This window comes from Sylvia atricapilla, chromosome 16 (genome assembly GCF_009819655.1).
Source record: "Sylvia atricapilla isolate bSylAtr1 chromosome 16, bSylAtr1.pri, whole genome shotgun sequence".
NCBI lineage: Eukaryota > Metazoa > Chordata > Aves > Passeriformes > Sylviidae > Sylvia > Sylvia atricapilla.
The window spans coordinates 14,474,473-14,495,361 of record NC_089155.1 but is presented as its reverse complement, the minus strand read 5'-3'; the positions used below and the strand labels follow the sequence as shown (position 1 = coordinate 14,495,361).

At 53.6% G+C, this 20,889-nt stretch overlaps 1 protein-coding gene across 1 annotated transcript; it reads right to left on the bottom strand.

The window, feature by feature from the left end:
• Window positions 1-253: 253 nt before the first annotated feature.
• PEDS1 (plasmanylethanolamine desaturase 1) lies at window positions 254-14,821 on the bottom strand. Its single transcript, XM_066331002.1, has 6 exons — window positions 14,614-14,821; window positions 11,556-11,675; window positions 4,604-4,695; window positions 3,035-3,179; window positions 2,182-2,394; window positions 254-1,415 (listed from the first exon to the last, which is right to left on the bottom strand). The coding sequence occupies exons 1-6, from the start codon at window positions 14,738-14,740 to the stop codon at window positions 1,294-1,296; spliced, it is 819 nt and encodes a 272-aa protein (XP_066187099.1). The 5' UTR covers window positions 14,741-14,821; the 3' UTR covers window positions 254-1,293.
• Between the last annotated feature and the right edge of the window lie 6,068 nt (window positions 14,822-20,889).

The window sequence follows — 20,889 nt, the reverse complement described above, 5'->3', positions numbered from 1 at the left end:
AGAGAAACTTCTTCACCCCAGTTCAGCTGGGGTCACACCTTTGCATCCAGAGCAGAATGAATTACTTACACTTCTTGAAAGGTGCAGAAGTCTGGTATAAGATAGTGCCAGGCTCCTAAAAGGCTGGCAGATGATCACTGCAGCCCAGACAAAGCTGTCACAGGCTGCCAGGTGTCTCAGGTGTTGTGCAACCACTGATCCAGCTCTTGCACTAAGTGCAGCAATGAAAGACAGCAACAAGACTTGAGCATGATTAGTATTATCCAACTGCTTTGTTATAAATATATTATATACATTCAAACATCACATTAAAATATTATTCCATTACACCAGAAGAGATTAAGGCTTTATATTATTTACAGAAACAAGCAAGCACCTTAAAAAAAAAATAAAAAGAACAAAACACCAGTCATTGACATTTCCCTTCTAACATTACGAGTTTGATACCTTGAGCTCTTGAATACAGCTATTTGCAGTGTGCCCAATGCTAGAACTATTTCAAACATTTATTGTCAGGGTAGGAAACACTTAATAGAAGACTCAGCAGTGAGCACTCCACACGAACTGACACATGTGTTGTAGGGTGCCCTCCCTCTCCTCCAGAGGCTCCTGAAGTTGAAGGCTTACGCAGAAACTGTTTGCTCAATTCCACGTGGAGAGTAGAACAACTTTGATTTAAGGGAAAACTGAAGACACTTGAGGATCGGTGGCCCCCTGGAGGAGCAGGATTCTCCCAGTCTGTTCCACGAGACCCCAGTGGGGCTGAACATGATTGTGAAGACAGAGCTGCACTGTGTCCATGGATCACCGAGTGCACTCAGCAGTCATGATTCACTTGCTAGGCTTCCACTGCTCCCTGCGCTGTTCTCACGCAGTGCCCTGGCACTCCAACACCCAGTGACACGCTCGTCACCCTCCTCCCTGCAGGTCTTGGGCAACGAGCTGCTTTGGAAGTGTTCAGAAATGTTGATACAACACAGGTTTGCTGTGGCCCCACGTGCCCCTGCAGTGCCTCTGGCGGGTCCCTCGGCTACGGCGACGAAGCGAGTTCTAAGGTGTAAGCAGACATGGCTACACAGAAAGGTGCTCAGTGAGAGTAATCATCTTCATTTCAAGTATTGTTTTAAGAATTAGTTCTTTTCATTGCAGTCTGTGTTAGCACTTTTTAGTTTGTGCTTTAGAGTCTGTTATTTCTTTGCAGGTCTTGATTTTGGCTGATGGCTTTATTATTTTTTTTTTTCTTTTAAAAACAACATTGGCAACAAGTTAAGGATTGCAGAAGGCTGGCAAAAGTTATTTGATTTTCTGAGCCCATTTCATGTCATCTGCTCTCGGCTTCTCCCCAGTAAGTCCTTGGATGATGTTCTCCAGGCATCTCCAAAATCTGATCTTCTCTAACGGATAATTCAGCCAACCTAAGGGATTGCAAAGGAAAAAGAGGATTACTTCGTCATGGCATCCAAAGTTCAACCTTTTTTAATGAGAAAGAAAAGCAACCAGCCCAATACTGCTAATAATGGTTAGGCTTAGACTCTCAGGACATAGTAGGACTTAAAAACTGCTCTTTGGGTGGCAAGATTTTTGCCACCATCTGTCAGCTCAGGCTTCTCAATTGTACCATGTTTCTACATGACAGTCTGCTAATGAGAATTAGATTTTTTTTCTTGGCAGAGGTTTCAAACCCCACATGAACTGTGTGCTGAAGCCAATGACAGAATGAAGAAGCAGAGTGGTTTATTTCCAGCTGTCTAATTCACTTGATAACTTATTTAGGATTGTGCCACACTGGTGTGACTGAGCATTCCCACCTGTACAGAGAGAAAAAGAAGCTGAAGCTTTCTGCAAACCTGTCCACTCCTCTGAGACAGAATGAGTGGATGCTGAAAATCCAGAAGCCTGGCTTTTAGAAATGAGCATTCCAGAGCAGCTGCAGACATTCTGCTCCTTCGAAGGAGCAGCAGCTTTAGTGAACAAACCCCATTAGTGGCCTGAGCTCACCAAGACCCCAGGCAATCAGATCTCAGCACCACTGACTGCACCCTCAGGCTCCCTGCAGCTCATCACCGACCTTCCCCCACACTTTTTTATGCAAAACCCCCAAGTGCAGTTTTCCCAAGGGCTGTGAGAGCCCAGCTGAGTGCAGGCCCCTGCAGGGGTCTCCCAGCTGCAGGGGGGCAGTACCCGTGGTGATGCAGAAGTAGGTCTCGTGTGGGGACACGTGGTGGATCCTGTGGTGCTTCCTGGGCAGGATGATGTGCCAGTCCTGGAGGAAAACCACCCAGCGTGGAAGGCCAAAGTAGGTGTGGGACCACTTGTGGATCTGGTTGGTCATGGTGATGAAGATGATGAGGGCAAAGACGTAACAGTCCCAGGGACAGCTCTCACACAGCGCCTCTGCAAAACACCACAGCAGCTGGGGCAGAGCTGAGAAAAGGCCCTTTTCTGCCAGGACAACGTCCTGCCCAGCCAGAGCTGCCTGCTGCTGCAGGAACTGGCAGAGGCCTCACCAAAGCTGCTCTGGCAGAGGTGTCACCAGAGCCAGTGAGCCATAGGCCATTCCCATGTGTCACAGGACATGCTGGAGTCCACCAACACACCATAAACAGAAGTCCAACTGAGTTTACAAAATTCATTTGATCCTTTAGTTCTTGACTTCTGGTTTGCACATAAAGTACTTGTGCCCAGAGATGAAGCATTGTTTTGTGTTACACACTTTGGAACAATGAGGTTTTCCCCAGATGTTCTCAGCTTGGTCCCTCTTACTAAAAGAGTATTTAGCATAACTTCTAATCTTCCTTGCACAGCTCTCCAGCCCCAGATTCTCTGCTGGGTGAGAGAACCTCACTGTGCCACCTTCTGCCACCACACCTCAAAGGAAACTAAGGACCCCTCCCTCCTGCCAGGAGCACCATGCTTCCAACAGCCATTTCTTGTCCTGTCACATCCCTGGATTCCTCCAAACTTCACACAGACAACTGTTCATTCAATAGCAACAAGAACACTAAATCCACAGCAGTCAGAAGTGGCAGCTTACCTGGGGAAAAAGAAACAAATTTGTATGCCATGTTTGCCAAGGGGACCAGGGTCATGAAGCAGTTGTCTCCATTGGTCTCTATGAAATCGTGCCTGGTGATTGCTGTGGGGTCAATGTGGTGTTCCCTAAAGGGTCTGATGAAAGCCTGGCAAATTAATTGGACAAACACAATACCACAGTCAATGATGGTCCTGGAAAAGACAAGAATAACCCCAACAAACCCCCAAACCCCTTCTCATACACTCAGATCTGCTGAGTTGAAGAGAATTCCATAGTACAAAGCATGTGAGCAGGATTCAAACTTTCGTCATGATGACACTTCAGATCATTTGATTTACACTGGCAAGGCAATTCAGTTCCCACCCCCAAATCCAGGTTTTCTTTGCTTTTCAGGTTTCTTCTTCTGAATTGTCACTTAGGACCTTTAGTATGTGATCTTAAAAACCAAGCGTCAACACCCCAATTTCACAGGCAAAATAAGCCTGTGAAATTCACTTGCTGAGCAGAATCAACCAAGGGAAAAAACCCACTAAAAATTAGAATTCAGCCTACCATATTTATGGGCTACAGATGCCAGCACTAACAGACTAAATGGAAATTAAGTGACTGGACAAAGCAGTGGAAGACAAACAGACCATACAGAAGTCACCTGCAGGGGCAGAAATCACATCTGAACACACAGAGCAGTTGTTTTACTGTGTGGGACAGTCAAACCAGTCACTGATTTGCCTTTAACACTTCCAGCATGTCCAGTCTGTGCAAAGGTGTCCTGAGCAGCCTCAGCTTGTGGTTATTTAGTGCAGAATCTCTAGCAATAGGGTTTTATAAATTATTTAAACTGTGGTCCAGAGATACAGGGGCTCAAGGCTACCAAAAGACTACCAAGTCTATTGAAGGTGAACAAAACCAAGCCAAACTTAATAGGTTTAATTCTGCTGCTGTAGTTCGTTGTAGTTCACTGGATAATAACAAGGAGTAGCCCACTTTTTTATTTTTTAATGATGATCCTTCTAATATTGCACTGTGTGGAGTAATTAATGATAGCTATTAAGAAATTTAATTAAGAAAACAGATTGTTGCTTACTAGAGAAGCCAGTGCACCTTCCACTAAGCAACTAGCATTTGTAGCTGCAGGTGAATAATACATCTCAAATTAAATCTTCAGTCACCACCATTGGGCCCATGGAAGAGGGAACTGGAAGATTCCTGGAGCAGCCTGGTGTTTCACACATGTTTAGGGGTTCAGCTGCAGGGACAGCTCTCCAACCCCGTGTTCCTGACCTCCTGAACAGGGCCCAGCCAGGCTCCAGCACTTGTGGTGTCACAGGCTGTTCCCACAGAGAGCTCTGCAAACACCGGGATTGCAACACTGCCAGCCTCAAGGCAGGTGACAACACGGAGAGTGCCACCTCGCACGTGTCCCCAGGGCAGGGGCAAACAGAAGCCTGCCCCAGCAGTGCCCAGGCTGTTCCCTGGGCTGGGTGTGGCACAGAGCCCAGCTGGGAGCAGGGCAGTGCTGCACAAAGGGACTGCAGAACTTTCTCAAGCTTAAGAATAACCATCTCCAACCTTTCCAACGATGGGCAGCTCCACGGATCCCCAGGTGTCTGCTCCCCAGTGGAACAATCCTGAGAGGAAGTCAGCTGTAATAACTCCTGCAACTTGAACGAGACAGAGAGAGAGTCACACAAACACAGCGTTTCTACTGACTCAGTCACATCTTGGTGTTGCTTTACAAGTTTACTTGTTTCTCTGCCTCTAACTCAGGTATTTACAACCACACGAGATCCACCCAGTCTGAACAAACATACGGTCAGGCAGCTGGGGAAAAGAGGTTAGCCAGACCCCCTTTGGACAGTAACAACCTTCATTAAATCTGTATTTGTGCTTAGCCCATCTCCTATAGAACAGAAACACCCTCCCCTAGTGGGCACCTTTTGCTTGGCTGAGCCCTCACCTCTGCAGTCCTTCCCCTCACCTTTCATTTTCGAAAAGGGAGAAGAAATAAAAAAGCTCTTTTCATATTATAAATCAGCCCCCACTGTTGAATCCATTATCCAGTTGGCCCAAACTCTTAAATGCAGCAGGAGACACTTCATTCTTTATCTACCCCTGATGACACTGAAGACAGCCTGTTTTATAAGCAATAAATTCTGCCCATTTGTTGTTCTTTCAGACCACACAGGCAGCCTATAGCCAGACCGGGTGGGACACAATAGCGTTTAGATCTGCTCCTAGCAGCCGAAAGGGCAAGCAGCCTGGGTTCGGGGGAAGATATCCAAACAACACTTCTCTTTGCAACAACTCAAATGCCATTGTCACTGAGGTAATGCCCCCATTAGCCTGCCTGGCCTCCAGCTGCTGCATCTTCCCCTGAAATAACTGCAGGAGCAGCGGCACAAACGGAGGCCAAACACTCACAGTTCAATAGATGCTCCTCGTGTCGCTTTGATGTCAGCTGGTAAAGGCAAGAATGGAGGGTGCCTGGAGCAGTGCATTATACCAAAGCAAGCGGGAACAAACCCGACTAGCAGCGGTTCTGTCCCAGCTGCACTGCAGCAGGCTGTGCTCACTGCTCTGTGCCTGTGGAGGACGAGTTAGAGCTGCAGAGGCAGAGCTGTGCTGGGGCCCACACTTGGTGTGTGTCCTGTGCCCAGCTCAGAGGGCACATCCCCCTGCAGCACCGGGCTCAGCCTCACACAGCCAGCACTGCACACGGCAAGAGCAAGGCACAGGAGCTCAGCTGCTGCTCAGAGGTGCTGAAAGGTCCTGACGCTCTGTCATCAGGGCTGGGAGGGTGAGAGGAGATCCACAGCCCTGAGCACGGTGAGGTGTTAAGCACACAGTCAGGAAAAGCAAGATAACCCCAGCTCGGGCACAGAACTGTACACGGCGGATTCAACACTCACCACAAGCCAGCTCAGTGCAGCACTGGGGCAGTCCTGACCCACACACATCAGCTTTCCCCCAGCTCACTGACAGAGGGCTGGGATCAGCCCACCCAGGGGCTGTCCCCGAGGAGGAGGAGATGCTCAGAGCACACAGGAGGGAGGCAGAAGGACATGAGCTGCAGGGCTTGCCCAGAACACTGGGATTTTTTGGTTTGCAGGTAGACTGCAGAATAAGGAGGAGGGAAGGCAGCCCAGCACAAAGGGGGCACAGAGGTGCACAAATCAGTATCCAAGTGAACACTGCACTCCCACACACCTTTGCTGGAAATGCTGCTCTGTCCCATTTCCCCAGGCTCGTGATCCTCTGGGTGGGCACCTCCAGGAACAAGAGGGCCACTGAACACCGGGTGCCTCTCCCCAGAGCAGGACGTGGGGCTGGACAAACAACTGCCCCAGACACAGCAGGGACACAGGGCAGCTCTGTCCTGCTGGTGTCCTGCTCAGACACCAGCGAGTGTGGAGGGTTTGTGACCCAGGAAAGGGCCCTCTCCCCTGCTTCAGTCAAACTGAGAGACAACCTCTGCTCTTGTGGGTGCTCTCAAACCACTTCCCATGGGCAGGCTGCTCCTGGGGCCTGCAGAAGGAGGAGGCACCACAAGAGCTTTGAGAGACAGAACTGCTGTCCATATTTACCTTTAAAAGTTGTACTTCACCATAATTTTATGAGCAGAGCGTGAATTTGGCTTTGCATAGATAGAACGATCATATTGTAACCTGGAAGTCTTACATCAAAGTATACAAAGTTTCATATTTACTGTCAAAATTCAGTTAGAGTATCTGGAGAGGAAGAAACCAGGATAAGATGTTATTAAATAACTTGATGCTATTGTGTAACATCACTGAGAAGTACAGTCATGTTTAATCAGTGACTGTATGAGCTGGCTGAACAGCACTAAAGGGTCGGTGTGGTTAACTTCACACAACAAAAGATCTTGTCTAAATACCAATATGCCAAAGTACCAGTCGTTTGTCACTTATATGGTTATGAAAATGAAATGCCTTAGTCACCTGCAGTCCCCAGTCAGTGACTTTCAGTTTGACATTATGGCAAGTGACGAGGCTAAGATAATCCCCGGACATTTCAGTAACTATAAACTGTGGCAGCTTGAAAGCAAAAAAAAAGCAGAGTTCATAATTTTGGCTAATAAAGCTGAGAAACTTCCAGTCAGAGCTGGCCCTGGGAGTGCCCACCAGCAGGGCTGGGACAGCAGATGTGTCACTGTGCCCAGCAGCTCCATCCCACTGTGACCAGCGTTTCCATAAGTGCTGGGCCAGGAGCAGCCCGGGCTGTCACAGCAGCTCCCCGGTCACTCAGGGAGCACACACCTCTCCCCGGGGCTCCTCCCTGCCTGCAGTGCTGCCTCCGGGGCAGGCACAGCCCAGGCAGCCCCGGGGAACAGCCCCAGCAGCTCCCACACTGCGCTGAAAGGAGCCCCCAGGGAACCGGGGTCCTGCCTCCTGCAGGCCTCAGCGGCACACCTCAAAGCCAGGACTCACCTACCAAAGCACAGCTTGGCTCAGAGTCACCGCCTGATAAAGCTAATCCTCCAGCCAAGCTCTGCTGTAGCTTTAACAGAGCCCCTGAGAGCTGGGCAGGCAGACAGAGCTGCCTTTGTCCCCTGGGCACGCCCCTGGGGACACCAGCGTCCCTGCAGTGCCAGGGCAGGAGCCTGGGCACACCCTGCCCACAGCAGCTGCCAGCAGCTCCATCCCAGTGCCAGGGACTGCTGACACTGTGACACGGGTGCCAGCATCACCTGCTGAGTGCAAACCAGCGTGAATTGTACCGGGTCACTTTGCTTCCAACACCCTCCTCCTCCTCCTGATTCTGCCCAGGGGATGCCCACAGACACAGGGGATGCCCAGGGGATGCCCACAGACACAGGGGATGCCCACAGACACAGGGGATGCCCACAGACACAGGGGATGCCCAGGGGATGCCCACAGACACAGGGGATGCCCACAGACACAGGGGATGCCCACAGACACAGGGGATGCCCACAGGCACAGGGGATGCCCACAGGCACAGGGGATGCCCACAGACACCATACACTCCCCCCTGCTGCAGCACAAAGGGATCTTTGCAGAGGTAACAATCAAGGCTCCCTCTCTTTAGTCACAACTCGCCCAGTCTCCCTCTGTAAGAGACGAACACACAAAGTTACCCACAGCCACCAAGGAACTGAGGGTTACTCCGGGGGGTGACACAGGCGGTGACAAAGAACTGACTCACTTGGATCAGCACTGAAGTGAAGGATCATTTATTTTCCTTGGCTAGCTGAGGTTTCTGGTGTAAATTCAAGAGCCTTAAAAACAAAATTTCACGTGGAAACTCATTCTAATGCACATAATAAATGCAAGATGAAGTGACACCCTTGGAGCTGGAGGCAGCAGGGTGTGGACACCTGGCCCACGTGCCCAGCACTCCCTTCACTCAGCACTGACATCTCTGGAGTGGCTTTGCTCCAACGTGTGTTCCACACTCAGTGTCTGGCTCTGCAATGCAGCTGACCAAGGGCAGCCTGCAGAGCTGCTGGAGCTTGAAACAAAGAGCTGCTGGGCCTTAATGAGATCCACTTTCTACTCTGACACTGCACTAAGTGATTTTTCCTCTGTGCTCTCTCTGGCTAACCCACAACCTCTGCAATAATGAAACATGTACCTCAAATGGGTTAAAAAAAAATCAGTTGCCAATCTTTCAAGAGAGCAGTAATTAATTGTAACTTGTATCATGTCACAAGATGTTCCTAAAGATATCTGCCCTATGTAGGGCAGTTCTTAGGAATATAAACAGGTTACAACACAAAGTTCACTCTTTTTTTTCTAAGACTGCAATGAGCAGTCCCTGTCATAAACGAATGTGGCTGCAGATAACAGTCAAATGTCTGGAACAAGTCAAGCAACTTGGAAAGAAGGGGTTTAAAACCCCACACAAAAACAGGAGGAAGGAAAGAAAAAGGAAAACCAAGATTCATGCTGGAAATTGCCACACATTTTATCTAGATGTTATTAATATATGAACTATATACTCAGCTCCTGTGTATTGAATATTCTGGACACCACAAGCTCACGTGAACATATGAGGGCTCTCAAGCCTGATATTACACGTGTTGGGGAGGCTTTTCTGCTTATCACACAATAATCCCTTTGCCAGCCCTGTCCCTGGCACTTCCAACCCTCAATTACAGGGGCAGAGGCTGCTGTGGTCCTGTGGCACTGCTGGGATGTTGTGCTGCTGCAGTGGGAAGAACGGGGGTGTGGAACCTCCCTCCCAGCCCCATCCCCAGCCAGGGCTGCCCGAGTTACCTGGGGGTTTGTGTGCATGCAAACGAAACACCAAGCTCACATCTGCACAGCCCTCAGCCTGCAAAAGAGGAACACTTCCATGGCTGCCCAGCAGCTGAGGATATCCAGAACATGACTGGGGTTAGCACAAACCACAACAGAAATCTGTCCTCTGCCCACTCTTTTTTTTTTTTTTTTTTTTTTTTTTTTTTTTTTTTTTTTAATGGTGAGGAGGGGAAGAAAATTGTCTCATCCCTGCTAAACCAGCCTGGAAGACAAGAGAGCCCCGTGGCTCCTCCTGGCCAGCAGCTCACCTTCAGTCACAGGACATGACACAGGCCAGGAGCTGCTCTGAACCAGGGCCACGGATGTGTCCCCTCGGTGCTGTGCTCCCCTGCAGGCACAGAGTGACTCAGCACGGCCACCACCTGCCTCCCACACTGCCACAGCACACAGGGAGGGCTCCCAAGGCTGGGAAAGCACTGCCTCACTGCCAGCCAGGGCAGAAACACAGTCTCCCTGCCTCCACACGGGAGATTCTCTGAGAATCCCAGGGTTAAGGTGTTCACAGGTTACTCAGGGGCCTTTAAAGGCACCATGAAGGAAACTTGACACAGCCTTTGATTACAGACACGGGGTTTAGGCTCAGGAAAATGATGCAGAATGTTCAAACGACCTCATTTCCTAAAAGAAAATACGTATTTACATAAGAGCACACAGGGAGTCCCCATGCAGTGACAGCCCACTGGAACAAGGACCCTTTCAGAGTCCCAAAGAGCCGGCAGAACTGGATCTACAGCTCCATCTTTATTAGCAGAATGTTTATTCTGTGACTTCAGCTCAAAGGGCAATATTCCAAACCAAGCCTGGAGCAAGCCCTCCAGGGAACACACCTCATCCTGTGGGTGATTCAGGATTCCCTGAATCAGTAACAGTAAACCCTGAGCCCATGGAGCTGCTCACGTATTTAGGAATCAAGACTTTTATAGATAGGACTTTCACAATATGCAATAAAACCTAATAATCACTGTGAGCTGCAGACACCTTTCACACTTCAGCTGCAGAAATAATGTATTAAAGGCAGCAGAACAAGATAGCCCGAAGCACTTACTGCTTTATGGCACTCATTTTTGTATACACTATCAGTTATTTCCACACCACTTTATTTACACAGAATCCAGATTCTGCTACCTTAATCATTCACTACTACATAAATAATCCTATCAGTGAATTGGCTGCTTTATCAGTTAAACTGGTAACCAGGATATCAGAGAGCTCCAGCTTTTATCAATATTAAGGCTGAGATGAAAGCCAGGTACGGACAGATTGCAGCACAGATGAACCATCCCTGCTGCTCCTCTTGTCTGGCTCTGCCCTCAGCCCAAAGCAGCAGTTCCCATGCCACCTTGTCTCCACCACCTCCACCTCACCAGCTGAGAGCAGTGAGGCCAGGAGAGCTGCTGTGACCCACAGTGGAGAACCCTGCTCCCCTCCAGCAAAGCCAAAAACCTCGACACAGACACCAGGAATCAGCAGGTCCCAGCTCTGGCAGAAATTCAGAGCTTCTCTTATGTACCACTGCTTGAACCTGCTGCAGTGTTTGGGTTTGGTTTGTTTGAACTCATTAGCCATGCACAGCACTGATGATGAACAAGTACCATTCTCTTCTAAAACACACAGCACACACAGTTTATAGGGAAGCTATTCTTCCCTAAAGCACAGGAGCTGAACATCCTGTCAGAATCCTTCACTGGGGCTTACTCTCCTCCCCAGAAGAGGTGGAATCCACTTGTCTTATACTCCTGGAAAAGTCACCATTCAGGACAAAGGCCAACATCACATCCTACATGAAAGCACAGTTCTTGTGTTCAGACTGCAGGCCCCAGAAATGAAGCCAGTTTGGTGCCTGAAGCACCTTTTGTAACACTTCCCTTGAGCTTCTGCTTTCTGAAAAGTTCTTGTGAATCTTTTTGTTGACCAATGCATTTTGTTTCCAGCTCTGACCATTCTGACAGCCCTTTTCCTTCTCAACAGCCCTTACACTTGCAGTGACCACCCAAACCACCAGACACACCCAGCTCCATCCAAACTTCCCCTCTGAGATCCTGAGAAGCCACTGAAATGGAAGGAAAAGGAATAACACATTTTGCAGATGGTCTCAGTTTCAGAGGCTCACGCACAAATGTCCCTCTCCCTTCCCATGAGCAAGTCAAGCCTAAAGGATCCCACATTTGCTTCCCACACCCCAACAGCCCTGCCCTGAGCAGCCAACAGCTCCCACTTACAAATCCCAACGAGGACCGAGGGCGTGTGCTCCAGCCGCAGGTAGAAGAGGAGATTGTAAAAGTTGAAGCAGATCAGAGAGAAGCATAAGATGACAGAGATCCATTCTTGTAGTCTCTTTCCTGTTGGGAAAAAAAAAAATAGAAAGGGAAAAAGCATGTTTTATCTGAGAGGACATTTTGAAGCCTGAAATAACAGAGACAGATCATTCTGCTGCCTGGATGACTTGCTCCATTTGTGTGACAGGGAACTGAAACAGAAACTTAACCCACGGGAGGTGCTCACATTTTGTTAAATGACATTGCTCTTCCTTGAGCCACTACTAACCTCTTCCCTCTGCCCCTGTCCAGTTAACAGGGCCAAGTCAGACATCATCTCACACTGTCCCAGTTTCCCTCTCTCTCAGATTGCTGGCATAAAGTTCCTCCACGTCACATTTTTTCTCCATTTGCATTTCATCCAATATTCAGTGCTGCTGGAAGGACTGAATCTGGGAACAAATCTCTGGCCTCAAACATATTAAAATCACCTTGTGCTCTGTAATATTTACAAGCTCTGAGATTTTCAATAAAGCTGTTGCACTAGCAGGAAAAAGCAGCATTCTGTATTTTGGTGGCCTTGGAATGGCTTGTCTAATGTCACAAGTGTTCCCCTGAAGCTCTCCCTGAGCTGCTGTCTTGTCTGTGCCTTCCTGCTCCCAGCTACTCTGAGATGACAAGGGACAGATCAGGAAATGAGAAAGAACTGGCACAAATCCTCTCCTGCACCTTGCTGTACCAGTTTGTACCTCTATAAAAAAAATCACTTCCTGCCTATAAAAAGGGAACAGGCACATCAGAGCACGGTGACACTTGGAGTATCAGATTAGCACAGAAAGCTGCTCCCTGCTCCTCACTGCTGGATCCCCACGAGGCAGAGCACAGGGAGCACTCAGGGTGAGACCTGCAGGATCAGGGCACAGAGACAGACCTTTAATACCCAAGGCCAGGAAGATCTGAACTGCCACCAGAAGGGTCAGGGCTGCAGGCAGCCCTTAACACCCTCAGGAGCTGCCAGGCCAGTCCCTGCCTGCTTTAGGGCTCAGCCAGCACAGCCTGCTCCTGCCCAGGGCTCCCAGAGCCCCTTCCCCACTCCCCCTGGCCAACAGAGCCCAGGGAGGGCTCCAGAGAGGGGCACGTGCTCTCCCAGGAGCAGAGGCACACTCAGGCCTGGCATGTGTTCAGCTTCTGTCCTACTCCTCCTCTCTGCTGACCTAATGCCTGATCAAATTTCTCCTCCTAAATGCTAAATCAAGTCCTCCTTCTCAACTGTACCACGCAGTGAGCAGGGAAACAGGAACATAAATGGAGGATCAGTCTCATCTCCAATGTGCCTGTAAGGCAATATTTGAAAGTGTGAACCAAGACTTCGACAGGTCAGTTTTAGAAGGGCCATGGGTATATAAATTAACACTCACTCCAGTAACAGAGGAGAGAACAGTAAAATTAAATTAAGACACCAGAACAGCCATATTTGACAGCAGCATCAGGTCACAAGGTGGGTGATTCTATAAAGAGATCCCTGGAGTAATGAAAGTAAGAGTTAATTAACAGTGACTTCCCACACAAGAAAACCACACCCTGATTAGAGGAGCTAAGTGGGTAGATCCTCGTGGAACAATTAGCTGAGTGCTGGAAAGGAGGCTGGCTGGTCTCCTGAGCTGAGTGTGTGCAGGCAGCTCTGAACACAGGCATCCAGGGTGGCTGGTGAGACATCCAGGCTCCAAAAGGCAGCCTCAGCCCCGCACTGGGAGGGCAGAGCAGTCAAGGAACTGAGTCAGCGCTGATAACTTGTGTTTAAAGGGCACTCAAATCCCAAAGTGTGTCCCGTGGGAAGGAAGGGAGGGCCAAAGATACAATGTACGTGCTTGAAGAAGTCAGGGAAATATTCCAGTCACGTTTGCTCTGCACAATTCAATGTAATCCCCGTTCCTGTGAATTCAGGATTTGAACATGATATTCTTCCACCGTAATACATATTCTGGCATTGCTTATGTAAATTATTTATGTAATGCCAGAAGAAACCTGCATATCTAATACCCCCTCAGCTCTCTGACAGATCACTGTACATGGGCCACAGCCAGCCAGAAGGGCAGCAAGCTCTTTGGGGAGGAAAATCTCTTCCCTGTAAGCCAGAGCAGTGGTAAAGTCACAGTGACTGCTTCTGTGTAAACCACAGGGACCAGCCGCAGATGAAAGGTGTCACCCCAGACCTCCTCAAGGCAAGCAGGAGGCGAAAAGAAACTGAAATGGGCTGACTTGCCCCAGTTACAAACCAACACAAACCAACAAAGGCCTTGGACTCCTTATCATCACGTGGCTCTGTGGAGCAGGAACACCTCCTCGAGCAGGAATTGCCCTGGATGTACAAGCCGGCCTCAGCTGATCTGCTGGAAACCACAAGATACTAAAAACACATCTTCCCTTCCCTAATTCTTCCCCAGAGAATGGATTCACCAGGAACGGCAGCAATACCCAGCACTGCTCACACTGCGAGCTAAAAACAAATCCCTATTTTTTTAAGAAGGAGTTTGCAATCATTTCCACATTATGGTCAAAGAGTCATTTGCTGAGCACTTAAATGACAAACTGAAGCTTGTTTAAAGACTCAGGAAGAGCGAACCGGGAACTGGAGCATCGCTGTGGCCCTTGCCGAGGCGCCAGGCCCGGAGCCCTCCGGGAGCTCACCCCACAGCTGCTCCCAGGGCAAAGCCGCCGTCGTTACCTCGTGCTGGGACACATCTGCCCACCTGCGGCTGGAGGGGAAGGCTCGCTTCGTGTCTGCCGGCTCTAGAGAGCAGAACGTCCACTCCGGGCAGTTTGGGGCCGGAACGCTCCCGCCCGGAGCCCGGCCCGTGCCGCAGCCCCTGCCCGCCCTTCCGGGCCCCGGGGAGAACCGGGCCCGAGGGGAGCCGGCCGGGGAGAACCGGGCCCGGGGAGAACCGGGCTCGAGGGGAACGGGTCCTGAGGGAGCCACCGCGAGCACCCGGCCCGAGGGCCCCGCCCGTCCGCGCCGCCTCACCTGGCGAGTAGAGCTCGGCCAGCTCGCGGGCCCCGGCGTGCTGAGCGCCCCAGCGCCGCCCGCCGCCCTCGGGCTCCTCCGCGGCCTCGTCCCTCGGCGCGGCCGCCCCCGGGCCGCTCTGGGCCATGTCCGGCCGGGGATGGGCGCGCAGGGCCCGCGGACCCGCCCGGCAGCGACGGGAACGGGCCGCGCTGCGGCGGGGGGGGCGGGCGAGCCGGGCCCCGCCCCCGCCGCCTCCCGCCAATCGCCGGCGCCGCCGCGCGACATCCCGACCAATGGGGAGCGCCGCCCGGCGAGCAGCGGCCAATGGCGCGGGGGCACGGCCGGCGGCGCAGAGAGGGGCGGTCCCGGTGCAGGTGGGCGGGGCCAGGAGGGGCGGGGCGGAGCCAGGCAGGACGGGGCGGGGCCAGGCAGGACGGGGCGGGGCCGGGACGGGCGGGGCGGGGCCAGGCGGGGCGGGGCCGGGCGCGGGCAGGGGCGGTCCCGGTGCAGGTGGGCGGGGCCGGGGCGGGGCCGGGGCGGGGCCGGGGCGGGGCCAGGCAGGGCGGGGCGGGGCGGGGCCGGGGCGGGGCCGGGGCGGCAGGAGCGGCCCGGGGCGGCCCGGGGCGGGAGCGGAAGCGGGGCCGGGGCGGGGCCGGGCGGTCCCGGGTGTTCCCGGTCGCACCGCCCCCTCCACACGGTGCCTCGAGCGCCCTCTGCCGGCGCGGGGCGCTGTTCCCGCGGCAGCGCCCGCGAGTGCCCGCGCCCCGCCACCACGGCGACAGCGATGCCGCTGCCGGTGTCTCCGGTGGCCCAGCCCGTGACCCTGCCCCGCTCAGCGCAAAGGCTCCCGTGCTCCCGGTGCTGGAAAGTAAAAACGAGCACAGCTCGCTGCTCGCACAGCCGCTGTTAACGGGGCTGCCGAGACGCTCCCAGTGTGCCGTACGGGCGGCCACACGTGCCCGGTACGGTGTGTAAGTCAGAGGGAGATGTGACCGGCTCTGGTCGAGGCACGTTCCCGGGAGCGGTTCTCGAGTCACCTCCGAGGCGTGTCGGTGATCTCGGATTGTCAGGGCCGGTCGGAGGAACAAACCCCGGCACACTGCGGGCAAAGAGCCGCACGTGTCCGTACAACGGCTCGGCTCGGCCCGGCACGGCCCGGCACGGCCCGGCACGGCCCGGCTCGGCCCGGCACGGCACGGCACGGCACGGCACGGCACGGCACGGCCTGGCCCGGCACGGCCCGGCACGGCCCGGCACGGCCCGGCACGGCACGGCACGGCACGGCACGGCCTGGCCCGGCACGGCCCGGCACGGCCCGGCACGGCACGGCACGGCACGGCACGGCACGGCACGGCACGGCACGGCACGGCCTGGCCCGGCACGGCACGGCACGGCCCGGTACGGCACGGCACGGCACGGCACGGCACGGCACGGCACGGCACGGCACGGCACGGCCCGGCCCGGCACGGCACGGCACGGCACGGCACGGCCCGGCACGGCACGGCACGGCCCGGCACGGCACGGCACGGCACGGCCCGGCACGGCACGGCCCGGCACGGCACGGCACGGCCCGGCACGGCACGGCACGGCCCGGCACGGCACGGCTCGGCACGGCTCCGCCCGCTAGGTGGTGCTCCAAGCCTGCTGCCGGGCCGGGCGCGGGCAGGGGCCGGGACTGGGACCGGGATCCAGTTCGGGAGCGGGAATCAGGGATCGGGATCCGGCCCGGGGCGGGGCTCGGGGCTCTCCGTGCCGGGGCAGTCTCGCCCGCTCCCCGCGCCCTCGGCACGGCCGCTGAGCCTCAGCCCCGCCGGGACCGGACGGGACACGGGGAAATCTCCCCCGGCTGCGGAGCCGCTTTGCCCGGAGCCATCCCCAACAGCGGCGCTGAGCGCGTTCCACCCCCAACTCCTGCCCGGACCCCGCACAGGACAGGCGGGAGCCGGCACTGCTGCCACTGGTGTCACAGGTGTCACAGGTGTCACAGGTGCTACCGATGTCCCCTGGCGCTGTCGCGGCTCCTGTCGCAGCCCCGGTGAGCCCAGCCCCGCGGCGCTCGGGGCACGGGGGCAGCTGGCACTGGCCTCTCTCCGGCCTGGGAAGGTGGCAGTGGGTGGCAGGGCCGGAGCTGCCGCTCCCCGGCTCCCGTCCAAAGCCGTGACCGCCGCGGTGCGGAGATGACAGGGGCCGCGGAGCGCAGTGTGCGGGGGACAGAACACCGCGGTTACCCCCGGTGGCCGCCCGTCCGCACTGTGTCACTGCCGGGGGACACAGACCGGCCCGGGGCTGTTCGGTACCCCCAGCCGTCCGCACTGTGTCACTGCCGGGGGACACAGACCGGCCCGGGGCTGTTCGGTACCCCCAGCCGTCCGCACTGTGTCACTGCCGGGGGACACAGACCGGCCCCGGGGCTGCTCCGAGCGCCAGCACTCACAAACAGCAAGTCCGAACCCATTCCCTGGCAGCCCCACGTTCCCTGGGGTGCTCGACACAGGATGAGAGCAGATGGAAAACAAGGATTTGTACAGTCTAGAGCACAGAGTTTTAATGCTTTTAATAAAGAAAAAAAAATCTTCTATTTCTTCTAAACCCCTTCTCCTGTCAGCCCCCCAGACTTGCCTTGTTTGACGTTGCCCCTGGCCATACACCCCGTGCAGTTCATCTGTCCCACAGCCCCAGGACCTCAGAAGAGTTCTACTCTTTCAGAAATTTCCTAAATGAATTCCCAAGTTCTGTTCCTAGGGACTTCTGACATTTCGCAGGGTATCCTGGAAGGATAGAATTCATCTTCCCTTGATGGATCTTTTGAAAGCTTGGATTCACTAGAGGATATAAATACACGACCTGTAACAAACTCGTCAAAGCAGGAGGCTGCAATTACCCAGGAAACGTCAGGAAACCAGAGAGAACTTTTGGAAAGCTGGTGGACAGCAACTCCTCTGCCATTTTTATTGGAGCACAAGGAAATGGGCCACTGGTAAAACACCAAGTGACCTCTGACTGTCCCTGCTCAGACTGACAGCCCACATCCTCCATCCGCACGGCTCCGCAGGGACTTTCTCTGCCGCGCAGGATGGAGATGGTGGCTTATGCTTTGTCACTGTCCCCTTCCACGGGTGTGCTCTGACTCTTCCTCCTCCCTCTGTTTCTCAGGGCCGCAGAGTGGGTGCTCTGACCTCGGGTTTGCTCTGGAAAATTTTCCGCCTGCCCGGGGAGGGCGTTTGGCTGGTGTTGTCCCAGCGGTGTCAGTCTGCAGGTGTCGTCTCCGCTCGCCCGGTGGGGCAAAGAGCAGCGCCGAGATAAAGGGGGATTGAGCAACGCGGCGCTGCAGAGGCCGAGCCCGCTGGGTCAGAGGTGAGCAGAGGATCAGCAGCAGACCAACAAACCCATGTCACAGCCCATCGCCGTGTCACACGGCAACGGGGCCAGGGAGCGCTCGGGGCGGGGAGGACTGCGCTCTGTGACAAAAGGACAGAAGGAGGCCAGGAGACACAGCCCGGGGAGCTCCGTGCCCCGGGGGCTGCGGGGGCAGCGCGGCCACAGCCTGTGCCAATCCCTCCTCCTGCCAAAGCCGAGTCTCCAGCCTGCCCCAGGAGTTGGGGCGGACAGACGGAGAGTCAGCCTGTCTCTGAGTTGAGACATTGTCCCCGTCGGACGTGTCGTAAGGGCTGTTGTTCTGCAGCAGGAACAGCAAGCGGAGGGCAATAGCTCCGGAGCTGTGCTCTGCCAGGCCCAGCCGGTGAGCTGCTGGCGTGTGGCTGAACAAAGAGGGACCTGGGGCTGGCAAGGAGGGAAAGAAAGTGCTCAACATGCTCGGAAATAAATTTCAGTGTTACTTCTCTATTTTACAGCCTTTATTGCAACACTGCTCTGCCTGAGTCAGTGTTGAGGCAAGGTCCCCTCCTACCCCCAGAGACCTTCCCACACCGGCCCTGTGCTCCCCGCAGGTCACTGCTCTGGGGCCCGCAGGGCTCCTCCAGCTCCCCTCCGACACCTCCCACAGCACCTCAGCTCTGATCTTACTGACCTGCCGAGAGCTGCTGCCAGGGACATCATCAATGGGGCAAAAACTGAGCAAGGAACGTCAGAAACGTCAGCCAGGCTCGGTCCAGGGTGTGACCCTCGGTCCAGAGACCGGATAAACACCTCAGTGTTTGAGCCATCAGCACTAAACTAACAGCATCCCCCCGAAGCTGGGGTCACTCCAGAGACAGCTGCTGTAGACCTGCAGTGCGGGAACTGGAAAACTTGCAAGAAATCCTGGAAAAGAAGACAATTTCCAGGAAGAGAATTCCTCTGCAAGGCTTTGCTGTAGGTCTGAGCCCAGAGCTGTGAAGTTGAGGCTTCTACAGTGCAAAGAGAGGGTTTAATTCATGACAGAGAGGAGCAGTGAGGATGAAGGTCCTTCCCTCCACCTTCTCACCATGCAGGTCTCCCCCTGTTCCCCTCCCCGTGTCTGGATTGTTTCACACATAGATGGAGAGGAATCTGGATGCTATTGCATCAGATTTCTTTTCTTCTCAAAAAAAGTTATGTTCCCACTAAGTAATTTGGGACTTCTGCTGTCTCCTCCCTCAGCTGAATAATTCTGAAGAAAAGAAATCATGAAATCACTAGAAGGGAGGTGCTTTTCACAGAAGTGCTGCTTTTCTGATGAAAATTGTCTGGGAGACAAGCTGGAGAAGGGCTGCTGCCAGTGCCTGGGTCCTTTACGAGGCATGTCTGTGTCTCCCCGCCTAAAGCACCTCCGAGGAGCTTTTCCAGGACAATCATTAGCAGCCTCTGCACATCTGGCAGGGACAGAGCTCTGTGTGCCCAGACCTCGGCTCAGTCTTGTGGTGTGAGCCTCGTTCTGCACCTGTTCCCATTTCAAAACCCCCACTGCTGGCCGTGCATTTGTTGTGACAAGTGCAGAAATAATTGAAAAGAGACCAGAGTTAGCTCAAAACCTGCTCGCCGAACGCTGGGGTTTTGGGTGAGTGGTTAGTCCCGCCAACAAGGTTCCCATGAGAAGCTGAGAGCGGACGTCGGCTCCACCAGAGTGGATGTTGGGATTTGAGGTGAGCTGGAGGAAGTTGAAAGAGGTGCAGGGAGAGCAGGGAGGTGAGGGGGAGAAGGGAAGGAGGGGACGAGCCGGGCATCCAACCTGAATTACCACCCGAGCTGACGTGATCGGGGTGACTGCGGCATTACTCAGCAGCGGCCGGGGGAGCAGGTGTGGGCCACGCCAGCCCTGATAGCATCTGCTTCACATGACAGCTGCACAGACATTTTATTTTGTCAGGGAAGGTTAACCCTAGGCAGGAATACACCTTTCTGCCGCACAGTGCTAGAGAATAGGGCAGAAATTTGGAGAGGGCAGACTTGGATCTCTGAAAACATCCTGAAAACCTGTGCGGGAATTTTCCCCAGCAGCTTCGGTGTCTGCCAGGGTTGGTGTCTGTAGCCAGGGCCCACGGCAGGCTGGAGGCCGGTGGGGGCAGTGCCAAGGCAGAGCAGCTGGGCCTGTAGCAGGGGAATCCAGCCTCTGGGGTCCTGGGACAGCTCGGAGGGAGGAAACACACGAGGCTGACTTTTCAGAGTTCGGTTGGAAGGGCCAGTCGGGGCAGCCGCTGGATGTAACTGCCAGATCAGAATGCAGGATAAAGGCACAGGATGAGGGAGTAAACAGCCAGAAGAACAAGCCCTGGCTCACTGCAACTTGCCAGTATTTGCACCCAATAGAGATATTTGTATTTATGAAGGTATGGGCTCCAACTACAATCTCCAGACCCAGCTCTCTGGCCAGGCCCAGCTCCAATTTAATCTCCAGTGCATTCACCAAAGATTAACTTGGTAGATAAAGATGGAACTAGAAATATTTGAAGCCTGAAAGCCTGTTAGGGAGCTTTTGTTATGGAAACAAACAAAAAAATCCTATTAAAACGTGAAAGGAAAAATAAAATTTAAAAAAAATTAAGAAAGAAATAGTCTGATGATCCACTGACTGATTTTTGAATTCTTCCTCTTTTCAGAGTTCTGAGGTTTGAACATTAAGAACAGTTGACTGTTTGAATCATATAATGCAATACCTGTTCCTCTGGCTTAACGTTACAATATTTCCCACACCGCAGGATTGCTTCACATTATTCTAAGAGGCAGTGTCATTTTCCCTGCAGTGCTAGGTCTTCTTTACTGAGGGAGGACACTCCTACTTCCTTTAATTATATGTTTTGTTTTAAATTAATGTCCTTTATTCTGGGCATGAATCATCAGCTTGTAGACAGGTAAATGTGGGAGTAAGAGAGTGAAAAT